The sequence below is a fragment of the Rhinolophus hipposideros genome (assembly GCF_964194185.1).
Source record: "Rhinolophus hipposideros genome assembly, chromosome: 2".
Lineage (NCBI taxonomy): Eukaryota > Metazoa > Chordata > Mammalia > Chiroptera > Rhinolophidae > Rhinolophus > Rhinolophus hipposideros.
This window is the reverse complement of record NC_138048.1, coordinates 12,566,352-12,589,091: the sequence shown is the minus strand read 5'-3', so window position 1 is coordinate 12,589,091 and position 22,740 is coordinate 12,566,352. Positions and strand designations below refer to the sequence as shown.

General features: G+C 31.5%; 1 protein-coding gene across 1 annotated transcript in view; it reads right to left on the bottom strand.

The window, feature by feature from the left end:
- Positions 1-19,344, bottom strand: part of LIPI (lipase I) — a gene marked incomplete at both ends in the record, with an annotated part of 43,237 nt that extends 23,893 nt beyond the window's left edge. The window contains 4 exons of the mRNA XM_081075437.1: positions 897-998; positions 3,139-3,247; positions 5,473-5,858; positions 19,299-19,344. Coding sequence (XP_080931563.1) covers positions 897-998; positions 3,139-3,247; positions 5,473-5,858; positions 19,299-19,344 — 643 coding nt within the window. The remainder of the gene's footprint in view (positions 1-896; positions 999-3,138; positions 3,248-5,472; positions 5,859-19,298) is intronic.
- Between the last annotated feature and the right edge of the window lie 3,396 nt (positions 19,345-22,740).

The window sequence follows — 22,740 nt, the reverse complement described above, 5'->3', positions numbered from 1 at the left end:
GTAAACAGAGAAGTAGGGGCAGTCTGTCACTTCCTCCTTCTCTATCTTAGCATTGTGTCCTCCCCATGCCCACAATCACAACACACATTAATCAGAGCAACATATGAAGTGCAGACTCTGTAACCAAAAGATAGGATTTCAGATTCGGCTCTGCCACTTACTGACCTTGCAATCTTGGTCCTAGCTTTCTCATCAGTATAAAATGATAATGGTTATTTATCTCATGCGAACTTAGAAGAATTCCATAATTAATTTATATAAAGCACTTAAAACATTGCCTGATGTATAGAAAGGGATTGATAAATATTAGTGTCATCATTTTCAAAGCAGGAGGGGATCAGGGCCATCTAAATTATTCCTTGATAGTGCCTGTCCAACATATTCTGGCCCAAACTATCAAGAACCTGTTAGACATTTTCAGGAAGGTAATTTAAAACAATGAGAAGTTATTTCCCTACCTTTAGGGAAAGGTATTCTCTAGCTGTGCCTGAATTGCTGTGCTCAGTACTAGCTGATATTTATCACAGCGAGAAAATGAGTGGTGGGAATGTATCAAGAACATTAAATATATCAAGAACATTAAGCATGGAGGAAATTGTGATCAAATCAATAAAACTGTCAATAGCATGAACAGGATGAAGTATTGTTTTTGTCAAATTTCAGTTTTTTAGGATGACATGACAGTTCTTGAAACCTAAAGGAGGAAAGCTGCAGGCACCACAGGATTTCATGAACTCCAAAAAATATTACTTTTGGGGAAATATAATCAGTATATAATTACAGATTTATTATCACTTTATGAACTACTCTTTCTCCTCTTACATTCTCCTTTTCCTTAGTATCTACATCGCATTTTGGACTTTCAAATAATTAAGCAATAAATCCTGTATTGTTACCATTGGTATCAGAATGGACGACATCCACAAACTTTGCATCAGTGTAATCTAATCGGTCATTTGGTGGTTTTCCAGAGAATTTTGGTCCCGCAGGGTCAAGACCTGAAATTCAAGAAAGAAACTATCTATCTATTGATCAAGTCCTATTACAGTGATCATTAGATTATATGCTTGCATTATTATCACATTACAAATATAATATGTCTGTACAGTTGTAGCTTAAACCTGTCTAAAACAAAGCTAAAGATAAATTAAATTGTATGTATAGCAAGTATATTCATTATATGAATAATACGTTTTATCAGTCTTCAGAGTTTATCAACCATCTAGTGTTAAGCCACACTAGAGATCCCTCAACAAAATACTATAGAGTTTTTTTTTTAGCATTTTTATTTAAGTAATTAGAAATAAACTGCTAGAACTTTAATAATAAATAATGACTACTACTTCTGAGGGGGAAATAAATCAAAACCATCCTGGTCCTATCTTGGACCCTGTTCCTTACTAGTTCATCCTGAATCTATCTATAGGTTAAATGCAATTTTGGCTGTGGAATAAAATGTATTTATTACTGCTTTATATTTAAATAAACATATTTATTTATCATTCATTTCTCATAAAAGTTTACCACACACACATAAGAGAAGAAATATATATTCAAAGTTCCATGGAATATGGATATATTTCTGGTGAATTTGAAATTCTAAATAAAAATTCTAGGCTCCTGACCTACTGGAGTGTATAAAAAAATGAGGAAGGAGATAAAATTCAGCACCTGGAGAATATCTATACAGTAGAAGAAACTATCATCTTAAAAATATATTTTAAAAAATAAATATAATGTTACTCATCTCAGCTCTCCCTTTTTTTAGTCTATGTATTTTATGTAACATTCCCACCTTTTCCCTGCATAACTGCAAAACCCTCCAATCTTATATGTTATCATGTTATGTCTCCAGGACTTTAATTTCACCTTGTTTCTATATCTCTCAATATAGTCATTTGTTACTTTTGTTGCTAACGCTTGTTTAGATTTACCCACATGATGACCATTTTTTTTTTGTTCACTATGCTTCTTTTTTTAAATAGTATCTTTCTTTTTATTTATTTTATTTATTTATTTTTTATTATCAAGCCCTTTTATTTCCCTAGTTTATTTAGCAAAATTACAGAATGAAGCAGAAACTTCTCTCTTCCTATAAATTATTCTGATGTAGAAACATCACATTTTATGGCCTTGTAAATGGTCATAATTGCTTGGCATGAGGAGCCATTCACACTGGACTAATATTCATATGTGAGTAAACAAACCTTAAAATAAAGTAGGATCTTCACCAGTTTAAACAGAGCTAGTGTGATGGTTGAAAGAGAATGGGCTTTTGGTGTTAGTGATCTTTGTGTAAATCCTGGCTTAGCTGACCCTCCCACATTGATTCCATTATCCTCAGCTTTCACATCTGCATAATGGGGAAAATATTAAATGCATTCAGAATAAGTAACGTATACTAAAGGTTTGAAAAGATCCTAACTATCTGTACAAGTTATTCACCTCTTCCTTACCCCTTTGCTTAACTAAATCTCTATTACCTTTTATTTACACTTGAAATTATTATCAATCTTCTACGGACATGGATTTCCACACTTTTAAAAAGCTAAATAGTTTGGGAGGGATACTATCCTTCTAGTTCTAAAATCACCATCATTCCTAAATAAAAGCAGGAAAATCCATGTCAGCATTATTTGGTTACCAAGCTTACTGGATGTGGTAACACTGGTCAGGAAGAATGAGGGAAATCGGGATCCAGAGTCACTCAAGCTTGGATACCAGTTCCTGATTCTCTCTTCTGGCATTCAAGTAAAATTTTCAAAAGAATTGAAATACATCAAAGTTTGTGAAAACTAAATACAGTTTACGTTTATATTTTTAGTTAATACATGAAAAAAGTTTTCTATTTAATAGTCCAAATTTTTCTCTGGATTGTTATAAAAATGTTTCTTTAACAAGGTCTGTAGAAATCCATCTGTTTCTTTTCAATTCTATAAGGGTAGCTTAAGCTCAATTAAGAACTAAACAAGACTTTAAAGTCTAATAAAACAAAGACCAGCATTTGAGTGTAACATACAAAAAAGAAATGTTTGTGTATTTCTATTACTTAATTACTGTACCTATCAAATTTTAAATAAAGTAATTTCTTATACTTAAAAGTGTGCTAAAACGTGCATTTTGTCGAAAATATTTTACCTGTTATTCTTCCAAGATGACCGTGAAATCTCTTTCCAACGAATCCACTAATATGAGCCCCTAAGCTTATGCCTATGAAATGAAAATTATCAAGAGACGCTCCATGCTTCTGCAATTAAAAATGTAGTGTTACGATTTTCATTTCAGAAAAATCACAAATTAGGCCTTGTGCATCAATATCCTAAAATGTGTTACATTTTTTCTAGTTTAATCCATTTCTGGGAGATAGGGAATGGGATTTCATCATTTCAAAACAACTATATCTTTGCTCAAGTTTTTCCAGAAGAGATCTGACTTTTCTCTACATTTTTAAAATGTCATTACATTTTTATTTAAAAATTTAAAAACCTTTGTCATCTATTATCTAGAAGAGTATATGCAAAACAACACATGTAATTAGTAAAACATTTCATAATAATTAAAGATCATTGTATACTGACTTTGTACTAGCTGCCTTGATAAGTGCTTTATAAATCTCATACTTAGTATTTACAATATTCCTGTGAGTTATTTATTTTTATCCTATTGCCTAAAACTGTTCCTAGAACCTATTAAATGCTGAATGAATATGGTTTAATAATGAGTTGCCCGAAGCCACATACTACAGGGGAAAATGATAGACTTCAAGTCCAGGTCTGCTTAACTCCAAAATATATGCTAATCTGCCTTTCTGTTTCAGCTGATGAGATTGTGTCAAAAATTCTTGGAAGACTGAACAGTATGAATAATCATCCTCGCTTCAGAGATGATATAGTAAGACTCATAGATTTTTAAGTGATTTCTCTGGGTCACAAGCTGGGTAGCGATGGAGTCAGATCTTCCAAGCCCAAGTTTGGAACATCTCTCAGAGTCTCACCTGCCCCATCCCTGGGTTATGGGGGGCATTAGGAGCTCAACTGAGGGAGAATTTCTTCCTTTACATTCTCGGGAAACAAGTCATGGCCCAGTGTACACAGTGCCACATCTGAGGGCTTGGAGAAAGATGTGGCGCATTAACTGCTTATGAGAAACTAGACTCAGGCTTCCCAAGCACAGGGTGATAATTTTCTTCAATTTTTTCAGAGCAATGCCCAGAAACCTGAGGGAGTATTGCTTTCAACTTTAGTGCAACTGATCTTTTCATCCCTTCTTCGTAATATGAACCCTTTGTAAGCAAAGGGACTCTTAGAAATTTATCTAACACAATAAAATTTCCAATTTAACATTCACATTTCCCACACTTTACGGTACATACTAATTAATTTAGAAAAGAAAACTGTTGCTATAGGGAAAAATCAATTATTCAATTTACAGACTATCAGTAAGAACAGGTACATCAATTACCTCCTCTGTCTCTCTAGAGTCTAGAGAGAAGGTTTGGTTTTGTCCAAATTTGAGAATGTAAAAATCATGATAGCTGATTTTAATTTAATGATTATTATATGTCAGGCACTGGTTAAGAACTAATTTCATTTAATATTTAAATACTGTTATAAAATTTTGTTATTCCAAATGTATAGACAAAGAAATGAGGCAATTGCTCAAAATCACACAGATGATAAAAGATGGATTTGGTCTTTGAAACCCTCCAGTCTGACTCCTAATCACTACATGTAACTATTTCTTGGCTGTGTTATGCTTGCTCAGTTTCAGCAGAGGCTTGGAAGTTAAGCACAACAACAACTCAAAGGCAGATTTCAAGTTCAGAAATACCCCCAAATCAGACATTGCCATTTTTTCTCTCAAGTGCCCATCACCACACCTCTCTCTGGATCTCCCTATGGGTTACTTAGTAACCAAAGATGACCCAGAACTGTCCTCAATTTATTTGACCTATCCCAACCCTGGACCTAAATCCTGCACAAATCTATATAAAACTGAGACCTACCTCCAAGGCTGGCAGAAGTATGCTCCTTTTCAAGCTGTTTTTCCTCCCTTTTACTAATTCACACTTGAATAACTATAAACATATTAGCTATACCTTAGAAAAGATATCTAAAGAACCTAATGACTATATGGTTTATGCACTCTGTCCACATAGAATCACTCACTACCTTTTCCTGAAATCTGTATAGGTAAAGTTTAAAAAATTAAAAACTTAAAAGACTTTTAAGATAAACTACAATAACTTAGTCTTTAAGATAATTTTTTAAAATCATACAGTTCATGTCTAGATATAGAATTATCCATCTATACAAAGAAAGATGACTGCACACTTTAGCATATCAAAGCAGTAATTCTGAATGCTATGGGGGAAAAAGCATTAAAAGCACATTCTTTTATTACCACTTTGTGGTATTGCATAACACACTGTACATTGTATACCATACATCGTACATAAAATTCCAGACTTACCAAAAGCACCTGAATGCACTGACTCAAACTCGCAGCAACTTTTCTGGCATTTTTAATTGCTCTATTGTAAATAAGAGTTGCAGCACCACGGTTCCAGTCAACTATAATTAGATTCATATCGTCTTGAATCAACAAAATCCTTTGAAAGTTCTGAAGCCATTGTGGAGTGGAGCCTGTTGGTCTGTATCCATGAACAAGCCAGACTGTTTTCTTGTTTGTGTCAAAATTAACATTAAGTGAGTTATTCTGCTCAAACAGTGGCTCCCCACAGTTTAGGTTGTTCCTTGTATACATTATCAGAAACATCTCAATTTCGGGCTTAAACAAATCTCTGAGAGAATCCTTTATACTTAGCTGAGAGAATTTAAGGCATGGTCTTTTATTCTCTGAAATAAAAAAAAAATTCAATCAAGCTGAGTACTGGGGTAGTATTTGATTCGATTCTTGTTGCTGATGCAAAGAACAGAATTGAACTCAGAAGGTAGGGAGGATTTCATTTCATTAGCTCTCCCACATAATTAACTGACCAACTATAATATTTGAGTAATTCGTTGATTATGTGAAAAGATTTTTTGAACTAGAAGTACTAAAAATGGAAATAAAATACAGAAATAAGTGTAGTTAATTAAAAAATAAGAATTATTTTCATGTATACAAAGTAACAATGGTGTGAGCCAAATCATTAATAGTATTAATAGTTATGCACAGTAATAAAAGCAGACAATTTGATTATGAACTCTAACAGAATTTCTTTAGAAGAATACTTATGTATGTATAATAAACATTAGAAAAATATATATTTTACCTGACTAGTGATCAAATAAATACAAATCAAAACAATAAGGTATCATTTCTTTTCCTATCAAGTTAAACAAAATAGGAAAATCCTTTTAATACTCAACAATTGTGAGGGTAAATGTAACAAATATTCATATACATGGATGCTGAGAGCATAAGTTGATGCAACACTCTTTTGACATTTTATATATGTGTGTATACCACACACAATTATACATAAAGTTAAAAATATTTATTCTTCCTGATTTTATTTCTAGGATTTATATTAATGAAATAAACAATTATATTAAATGTAAAGGCATTAGTCACAGAGTTATGCATAATCACAAAAAAATGTAAAACACCTTAAATATCATTTTATAAATATTCTCATCCATGATTTCATACTCTATCTTTCTATCATCTATCTATCCATCCATCCATCCATCCATCCATCCATCCATCCATCCATCCATCTATCTTCCTACCTGTCTATTCATCCAACCATTTATCCATCCTAGAAGGAAGTAGAGCAGAAAATAAATAACTAAGCCAAATCAATAGCAATAGTCATTGCTAGGCTGCTTTGTATCTTCTTTTTCATAGCTTTTCAGAATTGTATTTTTTTTTCAAAATAAGTATATGATACCTTTTTTAAAATGAAAGTATATGTTCTTACTGCTTCTGAAAGTTAAACTTGGTAAGAATATTTGGGAAAACAATTTCTTGATATATATCAAAAGTTCACAGAGGTTGTATTATAATTTATGCCAACAATTCCACTTCTAAGAGTTTATCCAAAAAAAATAGTGCCAAAACACATTAAAAATGAACTAATATAAGTTATTTTAATACTAGAGAAATAGAAGTGATTTAACTGCCCCATATTAATGATTTGATTAAGTAAACTACATATATACATATCTGATAAATAGAAATATATTTTAATATATAAATATGTAATACATATTTGATAAACCATAATAATATGCATTAATATTCATAAATTGCAATCATTCTGTTTGGAAAGTGTATGTGTGATATTGTCACAATTATTTAGAAGAAGATATAGGAGGAAGGCAAAAAAGGAGAAGTAAGACCTGCATTCAATTCCCCAAGTTAACAACAGAGGTACTTGGACAAATGAAAAACTGATACTTTGTTCTAAGTACTAGGGAGTAAGAAAGTAAAGAGAAAGAATAAATCAAACAATAGTGCAATATCAGTGATTATTACACTGAAAAATTGTGTAAGAAATTGTGTACACCCACCTTCACATCATCTGGAACTCTGAGAAGGCCAAATGCAATCAGTACATCTAAACTGCTGGGCCATTCCAAGCCAAGGTAAATTTTATTTGGCCTTCGAATGATTAATGAGGAATAAACCAGCAAGATCTCAGTTAGAAAATAAGGGAAAGAACTCACCCAAAACAATCAACAGAGAAATCTATTCTCTATTACCAGATGTAGAAGTAATTGCAGAAAACTACAGCACTCTCATTAGAATGCAAGAAAAACATGTCTCAAAAAAAGGAGCAAGAGTCCCGTAAGAGAAAATTTATTGAGGCAGAAAACCATAGGATAAGATGAAACATGGAATGAGACAATCCAATCCAGGAAAAGTACAAATGCAATTGCAGAATAAAAATTCACATTATAGATGCTAAAACACACTCGGAAAGCTCACTTTAAAGTAAGAATGGAGGAAGAAAGAGATTAAAATTATGAAATGAAATATAGATATGGGACAGTCAATAATGATTTAAATTAAAAATCATCAGTTTTCCTTGGGCAGGGGAGAGAAACTTGGGGAGGGATAGAGTAGTAGTTAGAATAATTAAGGAAATAATTGCATATCAGGGTGTGCAAACTGAAAAGGTTCATCATAATCTAGAGAAAATCAGTTAATCACACTCACCGAGAGTCTTCCTAGAAACTGGTTTGGGTTTCAGTGAAAGTGAAAGGTACCCTAAAAACATCAAAGCAGAAAATCCAGGTTACATATAGAGGAATGAATTTATGATGACTTCACATTTGTCTTCGAACATAATACAGCAGACAGACAAACATACAATGAATAAAGATTCCAAGTGGAAAATTTTGTGGTCTAACAATTTTGTATACTTCCTAAAGTACACCATTCATAAATGATATAGTATAGCTTTGATGTTATTGTGGTTAGGTAAATGCTAGATTTATTGAAGACAAGATCCATAGAAACTCACAGTATAAAAAGATTGAAAGTGAGCATGTGCAGGCTCCGAAATTCAGAAAACGTTTCTTTATTTCACACGAGTGCATTAAGTATGCCTGTTACAACACACAACATATTGAATTTTGAAGGTTCATATTAGACACAACCACGTCTGTTTGTTATCAAGTGCGCATATTATTCATGTGTTGTGTCTGTACTCCAATTGGTCATTCGGCAATAAGTCTGGTCACCACGGGCTCGGACATAATGAAGTTCCAACTAGCCAGAGTGGAATGTGTTTAATAAGTTCATCTGTTTACAGAGGCATTTGCCTCTCGTCCAAAGGCGCTCATTTGGGTATTTACAAATATTTAATTATAATTTATATTATCATTTACTTTAAGTATTAATATCAATAATATTATTTATTTATATTTAATTATATATTAATATTATTATTTTATAATTTAATACCGTCGTGTGTTGCAACGGGTGTACTAAATGTATCCGTCTGGCTGAGGATCTTAACTGGGGCTTATTTTGGGGTAGGGCTTATATTATGAGCATCCTGAAAAATCATGCTACAGCTTATTTTCCAGTTAAGTCTTATTTCTGGGGAAATACAGTACTACTTGACTCCACAAGTGTGAATAACTGCTTTATAACAAATACCACTGAGGGTTTGGCTTTTGTTTTGTTTTGTTTAACTTTACTGTGAAATGGAAAATAAAGAGTTACTGTTTAATGGTTAGAGAATTTTAGTTTGGGAAGATGAAAAAGGTCTAGACATAGATAGTGATGATAGTGTATGCATTCATAACAATGTGAACATACTTAATGACACTGAACTGTAAACTTAAAAATGGTTAAAATAGTAATTTTTATGTGTTTTACCACAATTCAAGCAAAAACGTACAGAATCCAATTTCTGTCATAATGAATATCTGATTCCAGACTTACCTTACTTCTGTAAACAATTAGAATACTAGATAAAAATATATGCAAGAAAAAACGTTTAGACATTGGACGAGAAGCATAGGACAGTGATCCCTGAAAGAAGGGAAACAAATCATTTGAACCCTATAACTAATACTTTCTGCCTGTGGGTAGTTTCCACACCACACTGCAGGAAGACTGAACCCAAGGAAAGTGGTCTTATTGAATTAGGGAAAAAGACTGGAGTTTGGGGAGGCTGAAGCAAATACAATTTGTATTGCAGAATGCCACAAAGGAAGGAGCCATGCAGATGCAGAACTCTGAAATCTGCAGGGAGTTCCCATGTGTAGGTTGCAAAGGGTAAAACTCCTCAAAGAGCTGAACAATTCCAAAGCCCACGATGGGCTCGGACATAATGAAGTCCCAACTAGCCAGAGAGGAATGTGTTTAATGAGTATCATGGATATTCAACAGAGACCCTAGAAGGATCAGACTTAGTTTTAAGGGATCTAAACGAGTAAAAGAGATCATCCTTTCTCCCTCTCATTGTCTCAACTCTACCTGCTTTGATTCAGCTTCTTTTTCTGGCAGGAAGCAGGCTATTTATATTAAATACTGAAAGAAAATATTAGCAATCTTGAGGTAAGAAAAGGTTTCTCAGACAACATTACAGTTTAAGTTGAAACATAAAAGAAAGAGTGATAAATTGGACAGAGATAAGAATATGAAAATAGAGGCTTGGAATACGTAAACCTGAAAAGTACTAGACTACTCGTATGTCAGTGTGTTGTATGTCTGTGTTTATGCACACACATATATGTAAAACAATAGAACAATTCAATTTTTAAAAATTGTCAAAAGAATTGAAGACACTTCACAAAAGATGGAGATGGTATACTGGCCAATAAGCTCATGAAATGCTCAACATCATTGGGAAAATATAAATTATACCAAAGTAATATACCACTATGCACCTATTAGGATGGCTAAAATTAAAAACACTGACAAAACCAAGTATTGGTGAAGATGTAAACCAGTTTGAAGCATCCCACATTACTGAGGGAAATGAAAAATCTTAAATAAACAATCTAACTTTACACCTAAAATAACTAGAAAAAGAAGAGCAAGGCCAAAAGTGAGTAGAAATAAATAAATAAACAAACAAATAAATAAATAAATAAAATAGGAGTCTGAAAAAACAATACAAAGAATCAATGAAACCAAGAGCCAGTTCTTTGAAAACATAAACAAAATTGATAAACATTTAACCAGACTCATCAAGAAAAGAAGGGGGAGGACCCATATAAATAAAATCAGAAATGAAAGCGGAGAAGTGACAACTGACATCACAAAAATACAAAGGATTATAAGAAAAAATGACAAATAATTATATGCCAAAAAATTGGACAATCTGAAAAAATGGATAAATTCCTACAAACATGAAATCCTCTAGTACTGAATCAGGAAGAAACAGAAAATCTCAACAGACTGAATACTACTAACAAAATCAAATCAGTAATCAAAAAAATCACAAAAAACGAAAGCCCTAGACTGGATGGTTTCATAGGTGAATTTTACCAAACATTCAAAAGAAGAATTAACATGTATCCTTCTCAAACCATTCCAAAAAATTCAAAAGGAGAAATGATCCCCAAGCTCACTTTACAAGGCCAGCATTGCCATGATTCTAAAACCAAAGACATTATAAAAAAGAAAAAAGAAAATTACAGGCCAATATACCTGATGAACTTGCATGCAAAAATCCTCAACAAAATATTAGCAAACCAAATTCAGCAATACATTAAAAAAATCATACACCATGATATTCCTGAGATGCAAGATTGGTTCAATATCTACAAATCAATTAATGTGATATACGACATAAACAAAATCAAAGATAAAAATCATGTCCAATTTCACCACTTTTATTCAACATAGTATTGAAAGTCCTAGCCACAGCAATCAGAGAAGAAAAGGAAATAAAAGGCATCCAAATTGGAAAGAACGAAGTAAAATTGTCATTATTTGTAGATGACATGATACTATATAGAAAGAACCCCAATGATCCCACAAAAAAATCTGTTAGAACTAATAAATAAAATCAACAGAATTAATATTCAGAAATCAGTTTTATGATTATGTACCAATAACAAACTATCAGAAAGAGAAATAAAGAAAACAATCCCATTTGCAATTGCATGGGAAAAAAACAAAAAAAAACTAGAAATAAATTTAGCCAAGGACGTAAAAGACCTATACTTGTAAAATTATAAGACACTGAAGAAAGAAATGGAAGCAGATACAAATAAACATGAAAGGCCAGACAATCAAGTTTGAGAACTTCCCACTGTGTACTTACATGGTGAAAAATCTGTGAACTTAATTGTCTGGCCTTCGCATATATTATGCTCATGAATAAGTAGAATTAAAATCATCAAAACGTCCATACTACCCAAAGAAATCTATAGACTTAATAATGCAATCCCTATCAAAATACCAAATGGTATTTTTCACGGAACAAGAACAAAGAATTCTAAAGTTTATATGGAACCACTATAGACCCCGAATAGCCACAGCAATCTTGAGAAACAAGAACAAAGTTGGAGAAATCACAATACCTGATATCAAACTATACTACAAGGCTATACTAATCAAAACAGCATGGTACTAACATAAAAATAGACATATAGTTCAATGGAACACAATACAGAGCCCAGAAATAAATTCACACTTATATGGTCAATTAATCTATGACAAAGGAGGCAAGAATATACAATGTGGTAATGACAGTACTGTCAATAAACATTGATGGAATTGTTCCCCTTCCCTGTCTTATAAATACCCCTTGCTTTTATCTTCTTATCAGAACAATATTTGGGTTTCTGCCTGAACCAGTATTTCCCATATAGCTATTCTTTGGATCTCAAATAAATGGTTATTGCCGTTCATTTGACCCTTTATAATTGAGTTAACAGGACAAATGCACACACATCTAAAAACACACAGGACTAATACACACACAAATACACACACACACACACACACACACACACAGATACATGAGCTATAAATCATTATACCTCATGCAGTAATCCAAAACCAAAATTCCCAAATAATATACTCAAAAACATATAGAGCAGTCCACACTACAATCCACAGAATAAGACTACAACAGGAATAATTTCAATTCATTTCAACTATTGTATTTTAAGTAACATATATGTAGAATTATTTTTTATTAAAATGATAAAGTGCCTTTTTCATGCCAATAGTAATTACTATATTCATGATGAAATACCAGTGACACATTTCCATTAAAATTAAGTATTAAAAACATCTGCTATCACATTAAGGAACTTTTAAACATTTTAATTTATCAATAAGAAAAAGAAATATGATCTAATCATTGGATACAGACATTATTGTTCTTTTTTTGCATGTGATATATTACACCTAAACTATGGAAATAGCAACGGAAAAAATAAATCCAATGGGAAATTTTAATATAAACATGTAATATGTAAATCTGAAAAGTACCTGTAAATATGTTGAAAAAAGCCAATAGCTTGGCCTATATTAGCAATAGCCAATATAAAAAGTATAATTCAAAAAATTTAAAAATTGAAAACCACAAAGATATATTTATTAATATTACTGTAAATATATATTTTTCTCAGCTTTCAAACTTTTCAAAGACTACTTCCCACATTGAGTGAATTTTTTCTGGACTAACCATAAATGTATGCTCTCCCTCCATCCCTGCCCAATCTGAATACCCAGCAGAGAGAAAGTGGCTTTCTTCTTTCCACATTTCAAACTATGAAGAAACACATCCTGAAGCTGTGGGTGGCTTTTTTATTTTTTTCGTACTTGAATCCATTGGTATTTAATATAAAGCTTTTCAGTTATGTGAGAAAATAACTTCCTTTGCCTAGGCTTGTTTGAACTGATGATTTGCAAGTTAATGAGTTCTTTGAAAAAAAGAAAGACAAGGAGGGGGAGTTGGAGGAAGAGGAGTGGGAAGAAGTGGAGAAGGGGAGGAGAGAAAGGATAAAGTGGAAAAGGAGAAGGAGAAGAAGAGAAAAGGAAAGAAAAGACCAGAAGGAAAAAGTAAATATACAGTACCCAAAACAGAATACTATGAAGATGAAAAACTTTATACAGAAACAGTAAAGATTTGAATAAGCACTGAGATATGCCATGATCCAGAATGGAAGAGCTAATATTACAAAATCGATTCTACTGAAATTAATTTATATGTGCAATGCGATTCTAAATTGTCTCAGTGAGATGCCTACAAGGGGGGCATAATGCCCAAGAAAAATGAATGATATTTTAAAGATAATAAAAAGTTTTGATTAAAAGTATGTACAGATTATAAATCAATTAAAAAGAGGCCTGTGAAGCTGAGTCAATAATTGATAAATTAATAAAACAGAACAGGAACACCCAGAAGTAAACTGTATTATTCTTAACTATGGAAATTCAAAGTAGTCAAAGGTAAGGGATTTTTAAATAAACAATGGCTAGGATAATTATTTTATTCTTGTTATATTAAACATTTTTGTGTAAAAGGAAAACTTATATGAACAAGAAGAAACATAGAGTTAATATGGACATGATCTCAGATTGAGGAATGACTTTTTAGCATAAAAACAGAGGAAGAAATTATCAAGTATAAGACTGATAGAATTCATAGCACATAAATTTAAAACTTCTTCAATAAACACTATACACTAGCCAAAAGACAAAAAATAAATAAACTAGGGGAATATTTTCAACATAAGGTAGGAAAGGAATTAATATACTTACATATAAAGAACTATAAAAGAAAAGAAACAGAATACAAGGAAAGGGTAGGATATAAACATATTTTATAAAACAAAATATTCAAATGGCTCATAAAATTATTTAAATGTTCCTAACCTTCTTAAAAATCAAATAAAAATTAATTAAAACAACATTACTTTAAAAATGAATTTTTTAAATGAAAAAAATTCAAAAAAATTCATAAAAAATTCATAAAAATTCATAAAAACTGAATTTGTACCATTATACCCATTGACCACCAACATCAATGTATGTCACAGGATTTTTAATAGCGAACATTTAAGAATCAACTACATATATGGCAATGAGAGACTGGAAAAACAAATTATGGTGTATCCACAGATGGGGATTACATGCTGCAATTAACAGATCTACATAGTTATAATTTTGTTTACAATATAGAGTGTTTATACAGTATACTACAAACATATACGAAATTTGTGCATATGCACATATATTCATTGTAATAGGACTGGTAGGGAATAAAACAATCACTTAATTGTAATGATGGTGCTATTAGAACAGATTTTTTTCTTTTTTTTTGTATTTTTATGTGCAGTTTCTATTTTCTGTATTTTAATATTTTCTGAATGTTCTAGATCTAAAATAATCATTTATTTTTTTAAGAAAAAAATTTCTTAAAAATTTTTTAAGGAAAAGTTTTATAAGGAGGGAAAATGGTTTAAATAGACCAGGTAATTAAAAATGATAATAGCAAAAAAAAAAAAAAAAAAAGTAATAATGTTATCAGCAAAAAAGATAAAAATATCTAGAGAAAACAGGATAAATATTGATTTTTTTTTTTTTTAAATCCTGCTTGAAAAATTAACAAATTGAGGGTCTGGGAACTAAACTAAGTAACTGTATTGTGATTAGAAATTCAGTAGCGGGGCAAAGTCTTAGATTTCACTGCCAAATATGTAGGAAGATAATGACTCCAGCAGTATCTCAACAGAAAGGTACAGTGAGGAAGAATTCTAAAAATCTTAAGTTTAAATTTATAAAGGCAGTAAAATTGCTAAAAATATCAAAGATATATGGTAATGTTAGGAGCAATCCTTCTAGGCTATTCAGCTGTACCTCTGGCATATATTTCCATTACAGCGAAAATGGCTGTGAAGAGGAAGATACGGAGATCACAATGGACAGAGTGCAGAGGTGTGGACAGCGAGTGTCTAGCTTCTCTCAAACATCTCTTGCGACCTGAGCAAATTCCTTTTCTTCTCATCTCGGAGCCTTGGTTTCTTTAAATGGAAGGAATGCAAATAAGTGATCCCTATGACTTGTTCTAACATTCTTTGATTTAAAACCCATTTCACAGTTGGTAATCTTCAGAGACAAGTTACCTTGTCTTGCAACTTCTAGTGTTGACCAAATCAGTAGCAGGGGGCCTCAAAATCCAGCCATAAAAAGCTAGCAATCCTAACACATTCTGGAAAAATTTAAAAATTTAAACCCTCTTCTTCTGACAACCCTCTGAAACTCCATGCTCATCTCAAAAAGCTTCCTTCCTTCTCTTTTCCCATTTCTGAAAATAAAACATATCTGTTAACAGCAATAACAATAACATCAACAACAATAATAATGGTTCATGGTTATTTAGCAATCATTGCATGTAAGGCGCTGTGCTGTTTTAACATATGTTGTAAGTTCTCTCATGTTAGAAAAATGACTCTATTTCTCTGAATTTCACTTTCTTCCACAATGAAATGAGAATGACTTTATCTGTCTTTAACATCTCTTCCAGTTTACTATCCTTTTGCTATCCTTTTCCTCATCTTACATATGAAGAAAGTGAAGTTTAATGAGATTAAATGACCCGTCCAAGGTCACACAATGAGAAGCAACAGAACATTTCTGGGTGAGATCTGAAAAATATGGGCATATTTATGGCACAGGTTATTATGTAAACAGTTGAGCAATATTAAGACTCTATCAGAAGTTCACTAGTTCAATTGTTTTTTCATGTGTAATAAGAAGAATGAAGACCTTTTGGGGCCACAGAGTTCCAGGTACAAAACAACTGACCAACTTGACACTACAAAGACAGGACTACCTGGCTATACAGCCAGTTAAGATGCAAAACTGTAGGTAGAACTTTAAAATCCCTGACTGCTAGTGGCAGAAAGCAAAATTAGATGTAGAAGTATCATTTTCTGCTTCTGAAGCAATCAAAGCACATTTAAAAAATAGATACTTATTTAACACGACATAAGAAATCAAGATATTCAATCAGTAACTCAACTGTGCCAATGTTTGCAAAGCTGTTGAAAATGAAGCTGACTACATAAGCAAAATAAAGTAGGTGTCTTGTAAGTCTTTAGACCAGGAATTCCTACATATGGATTTTAAAATGGGTGTAAAAAATGACTGGGAAAGTTTGTTCAAAATGTAGTTTCCTGGGGCTATCCCCAGAGATTCTGATTTGGTAGGTATACCTATATTTTTAAATGCATAACCCAGGACATCCTGATACAGGTAGCCTACAGGCCACACATCGTGAAGCCCTATGCCTGGAAATTACCTGAGAGAATTAAAGAGAAAATGCACACAGAAGAAAACAGTGGATTATTCTAACCTTATTTACATTGTTTTATAATTGACCAAATCACACATTTATGTTATCTCCTTGGAGCTTCACAATGCAGTGAAATAGTATTATAATGTTACTTCCATTTAAAAATGAGAAACTTGAGGTTCAGGGAGGTTAATAAGTGAGTTGGCCTGGAATAACAAGCCACTAGCACTTGAATCTGGGTCTTTGAATCATAAATCCCATGTTAATTCACATTTTTCCTTTTTTAAAGCTACTTGGTACAATAAATTAAAGTTGCTTGTTGCGCACCTGATTTTAGTGAATCAGTAGAAATAAATTACTAGGCACATCAGAAAGACATTTATACAATTTAGCAAAAAATAATGTTGAATTTGTTGAGGCAGTAGGCTCCAAATTCCGTGGGTTTTGAAAATATCCTTGCCCTACAAATAATATGGTTCTACAAATTTCTATACTCTTACTACTCAAAGTGTAGTTTACATACCCCTGGAGCATCACCTGAGAGTTTATTAGAATTGCAAACTCTTGGGCTTCAGCTCCAGCCAATAGATAAGGATCTACATTTTAAACAAGATTCTCAAGTGTCCTATAACATATGTTGTAAGTTCTATCATGTTAGAAAAATGACTCTATTTCTCTGAATTTCACTTTCTTCAACAATGAAATGAGAATGAGTTTATCTGTCTTTAACATCTCTTCCAGTTTACTAAAACACAAGAGTTGGCAAACTATGGCCTGTGAGCCAAATCTGGCTGGCAAACTGAGAATGATTTTTATGTTTTCAAATGGGTGAAAAAATTAAAATACTAATGTTTTGAAACATGTAAACATGAATTTATTATAATAAATTCAAATTTTGTGTCTACAAATAAATTTTTATTAGATACTCATTTGTTTTCAAATTGTCTACAGCTGTTTTCATGTTATCATGGCAGAGCTGAATAGATGCAACAAAGATTATATGGCCCCCAAGGCCTAAAATATTTGCTATCTGGCCCTTTACAGGAATATTTGCTGACCTTTGCTATAATAATAATAGCAACAATCACAACTGCTATATAGACAGCTAGTACGAATCACAAACTGTACCAAGAATATATATACTAGTATATATATGCAAATTGAATATACAGAGGATTCCCAAAAAACGTATACATTTTAAGAAAGGAAAAAAAAAACTACTACAATTACGCTGATGGTAACCACTTTAAGCATCTCTCTTGTAATTACAGAAGTCAAACATGATTTGTATTAATCTTTTGTTATAGGTATTACAATTTTCATACAGTTTTTTTCCTTTCTTAAAATGTATATACATTTTTTGGCACCCCCAGTATATTTATACAGATAAATATTTACATATAGTTTGTTCACCTACCTCTCTACTCTCCTTTTATTCTATTTAAAAAATGTTAAACATCTGACTAATCTCAGTTTTTCAGAACGTTTTTTCTTTTCTTGAAGACAGATGTAATCATATAATGATTTTCATATTGAATGTGTGAGACATGACCTCTAGAGGTATATATCAGAATCTCTAGTAAAGAAGGGAGGAACATGTGTTACTTGAATAAGCATACTAATATAAATAAATTACAGAAAATTCAACAAAATTCCCTAGGCATGTGGGAATTTTCGGAAAATGCAAGAAAGCATAAGAGTAATTATATGGGTTAAGAATGATTTCGAGAATCACTGAAATCTTTAATTTCCTTATTTTCTATTTACTGTGTCTTCCTCCTCCACAGAATATAAAACTCAAAAATTTCCAAACTGTATGATTCGCTCAAATATCAAATGGAAGAGAAACAAGAAATAATTGGAATTTCTAGGTGACATTTTAAAGTTATTCAAGTATCCCTTCAAAAAAATTTTTAAAACGTAAAGAAAGTAATCTGCTTTTACAAAATCCCTACAAAAAAAAAACCACTAGGGATCATGAATTTTAAATTTTGTTACTTTTCTTATTATCATAAAGTAGAACAAGTAGTTCTACTTTATCGCCATAAAGTAGTAAATGATATTACTAAAATTAGCTTTATTACCATAGACCAGTAAACCAGGAGAAGAAAAAGGAAGAAGAAACTTGTAGTATATGTTTACTTTGTTTTCTTTGCGATTGATAATTTATCTATGTAAAAATTTTCCTCAAAAGTGGGTTATTTGAAATTGAAAAAAGATTTTTATTATATCATAATTTTCAAATACTGAATTTTTATTACTGAGTTATTCTAATTTATCTTGAATATTTCTATTTGTTCTCTATTCTCATCTATTCACATAAAAGGTTTCCTAGTTACTAATTATTTGGAAAGTCCAGAATATACAATTTACCAAAAACACACACACACATACATGCATACCTACATATATACAGGAACTTTCTTCATAACAATGTTTTATATCGTTAGTACCCATAATCATAGTATTTTTTTCACACCATGTCATAGCATTCCCTATCCCACAATATAGACCATACTGATTATTTTATACACCATTTTGAAAGACAATCAAATTATCAAGTTCTTACCAGATCTTGTCCAGTACATCAAACTGAGAAATATGTATATTTTCATTTGGAATCTGATAAAAGTAAAAGAAGCACTCAGATTCACCAAACAAGAAATTCTGAAATTCAGTAAGGTTTCTCTTTGATAGGACTGTCACAGTCTGGTAAGTTTTAATGCAAAAGATTCCTGAACTTTTGCTCCACCCTGTTTGTTCAAAAGGTGAGGTAGTTTGTTTTCTCCCAATTAGCCTGTGGTTGTGAGAAAGATTTTTAAGTCAAAGACTTTAAGTCAAAGACTCTATAATAAGTCACAAACATTCAACTAAAAAGTTGAATTTAAGGGAAAGAAAAAGCTAATTATATCTTCCTTTATTCCTCTTAACCTCGGGGTTTTAGAAGTGGTTAGGAACAACATATTTGTTGAAAGCCTAGAGCAAATGTGATGTTAGAAAATGCTAGAAATGGAAAAAGTCAGAAATAGTTGTGGTTCATGTTCATGTTGACTACAAACTAAGTTGTCTTTATACGCCATAAAATCAATAATGAAATCCTATTCATCAAGCTGTCAAGTATAAAATATAGCATTTTCATGTTGGTCATTTTGCAACCCAAACTCAGTGGCTATTTTAAAATTCAGAATGCTAGCTTGTCTTGTAAGCTACATTTTGAAAAAATATGTTGTTTTTAGTATAACAAACATTTTTAAATTACTACAGGTTTTCTTTTCACATCTTTACTTAAATTTCCTCTTATTTTCCTCCAGCAATGGAATTTGCTAGGCAAGGAAAGGAAAGTAGAGAATTGTTCTAAATGCTTGCATTTATAAGTTCAAAATTAAATTTATTTTTTGGAAATTCAAGCCTCTGTAAATTTCCAAAGATACTTCAAGAACAGAAGTGTTTAATTTACATGATCATTGATCAGCAGAAACCAGTCTGAGGTCTGGGTAGGTGTTTCAGAGGATCCACAAACAAAATTAGTTATTCATTTAAAAATCATGAAAAATCTAATTGCTGATGAAATGTCATCACTATTTTGACTCTTTTTAATCTCTAGGAATTTTATGTGACACTTCATTTTTTAGAGTGCCACCATTAAAATTTGACTGGAAACTACAAAATAACCTAGGACTTTCCACATAATTTAGTTGTTTAAGAACTGCACTTCTCCTACAAATATATAAATAAACCATGTCATTTCAAAATCAGAAGACAGAAAATGTAATTGTCATACATGTTAAAAGAGATTCCTTCTTAACCAGTTTATATTCAAGCTAAAAGTCTTTCCGATTTAACATAAATCTTTTTTGCTTTGTGCTTTTGATGTGACAGTGTAATATGTATCTCTACCATTCTAGAGAGCTCATATTGAAAATATCCACTTGGCCTTTAAGACAGCATAATAAATAGAGTTTTAAAATATAAAATTACATTTCATTTTCATATTTTTTCTTACTGTCAATAGTGACAAAGTAGATTTAATATCTACTGCATTAAATAGCAAAATATTGAGGAATGACAAAATATTATATAAAATTTATAGTTTAGTTAAGACAATATTTATTCCTGTACTTATTGAGTCCTCCTGGTTATAAAAAATGATTTTAAGAATATTACAGATATGCACACAATATAAACAATACTAAAAACGTGATAATAAGAATGATGATATAAAATTAATTGAACCCTATATACCAAGCATGCTTTTAGGCACTTTACAGGTAATTATAATAGGTAGTTAGTAGTGTTTATTGAGATGGGGGGGAGTCACTGTTTATCAGAATATATTTTGGTAATTTAGCAATGCGTCAAAATGTTTAATGTTTAATGATCTTACCCTTTGATTCAGCAGTTAAACATCCAAGATACTTTCTTACAGAAAAACTAACACATATGCACAAAGACATATGCGCAAGGATGGTCATCTCAGCATTTTTGTAACAGCCAAAAAAATGGAAATGGTGTAAATGTGTAACAGTGGGGGATTAGCCTAATTATACACACACTGGATTAAAATTAATGATGTAAATAAATCAATATTTATTGGTGTAGAAAACCATTATATGGTGTAAAGAGAGAAAAGGCAAGCTAAAAAATATAGTAAGGTTTATTTTCTTAAAAAATGTTTTACAAAAAAAAATGTTTTACATACATATGCATAGACGTAGTTAGAAAAATGTTCCTCTAAAATGTTTATCTCTGCATGATAGACGTATTAATGATTTTCACTTTCTTATTTATTTCTTTAAATATTAAAATATTTCTTTACAATAAATATCTAATACAAGTAAAACAAAAAAAAGCTATATTTGTTTGGGACAAATATGGTTCGAAAAATTAGAATAAAGACAAACTGAGTGTAAGGAAAAAGGTGAAGATACAAGTGAGGTCAATTTAAAAAATGCATCCACTAGAGTCCCTTAACACTACCAAATTTCTTCATTCATTCATTTATTCATTCACTTATGCAAAAGCATCTACTGATTTCCGTGTATAACTTAGTTGTTGGACATATAATACAGACACATTTATTTATTCAAATCGTATTATTTCCACAACTATTTTATGATACATCCACAGATGTCAGGGATTGTCCTAGGTTCTGAAATATATTTATCCTATAGTACTTCACCGTTAGGAGGACTTGAAAATGTATATCTAGGGAACTATGGAACCACACAGGTGGGGCAGCCATCTAATTTATAGTGCAGAGTTCAGGGAAGCCTAAGTGGAGATGCTGCCTGGGCTGAATTACAAAACAAAATAGGAGTTAACAGTGCAAAGAAGGGGAGGAAGGACCTCTAACTAATATAGAGAATATAGAAAAAAATATTAATTACTTACAATACAAATATATAAATTTATAAATATATTTTATCTGAACATAGTTTATAGGTTTACTTATGCTATATATTATATATTTATAAATATTTTCATTTTTGATGTTTCCACACAGTTAGAGATATAAGACATCGTGATATGAGTGAAGAAAGGCTAATTCTTTATAGAGCATTCAATGCATGTAACCTGCTAAACCTTATATGTGACCAACGGTCCAGTAAATGCTGAGAGTAAAGTGAATTATTTTTTAGCTTCTTCTAGGTTTATTACCATGCATTCATTCAATATGAGTTAGGAAACACAGTATGCTTACATCAGAAAAATGATATATTGAGGTCAAAGTTTGAACAGAAAGCTAATCGCATGAGCTGACTTTCAGAGCTTGTAACATTAAATGAATATTCTTAGAATTATAAGCACTATAAACTTATGTAATACCAAAACAAGATGTGATGAGAACTCCAAAATTACTCACATTTGTAGACAAAGAATAATGCAAATTTCACTATAACACGATAATATTATTAATTACTTACAAATATAACTAAAGGTTTTAGCATTCACAGTCATATATATCCACTGCATGTTTTATAATGAAAACCTGAAGATACATCTCCCAGGTA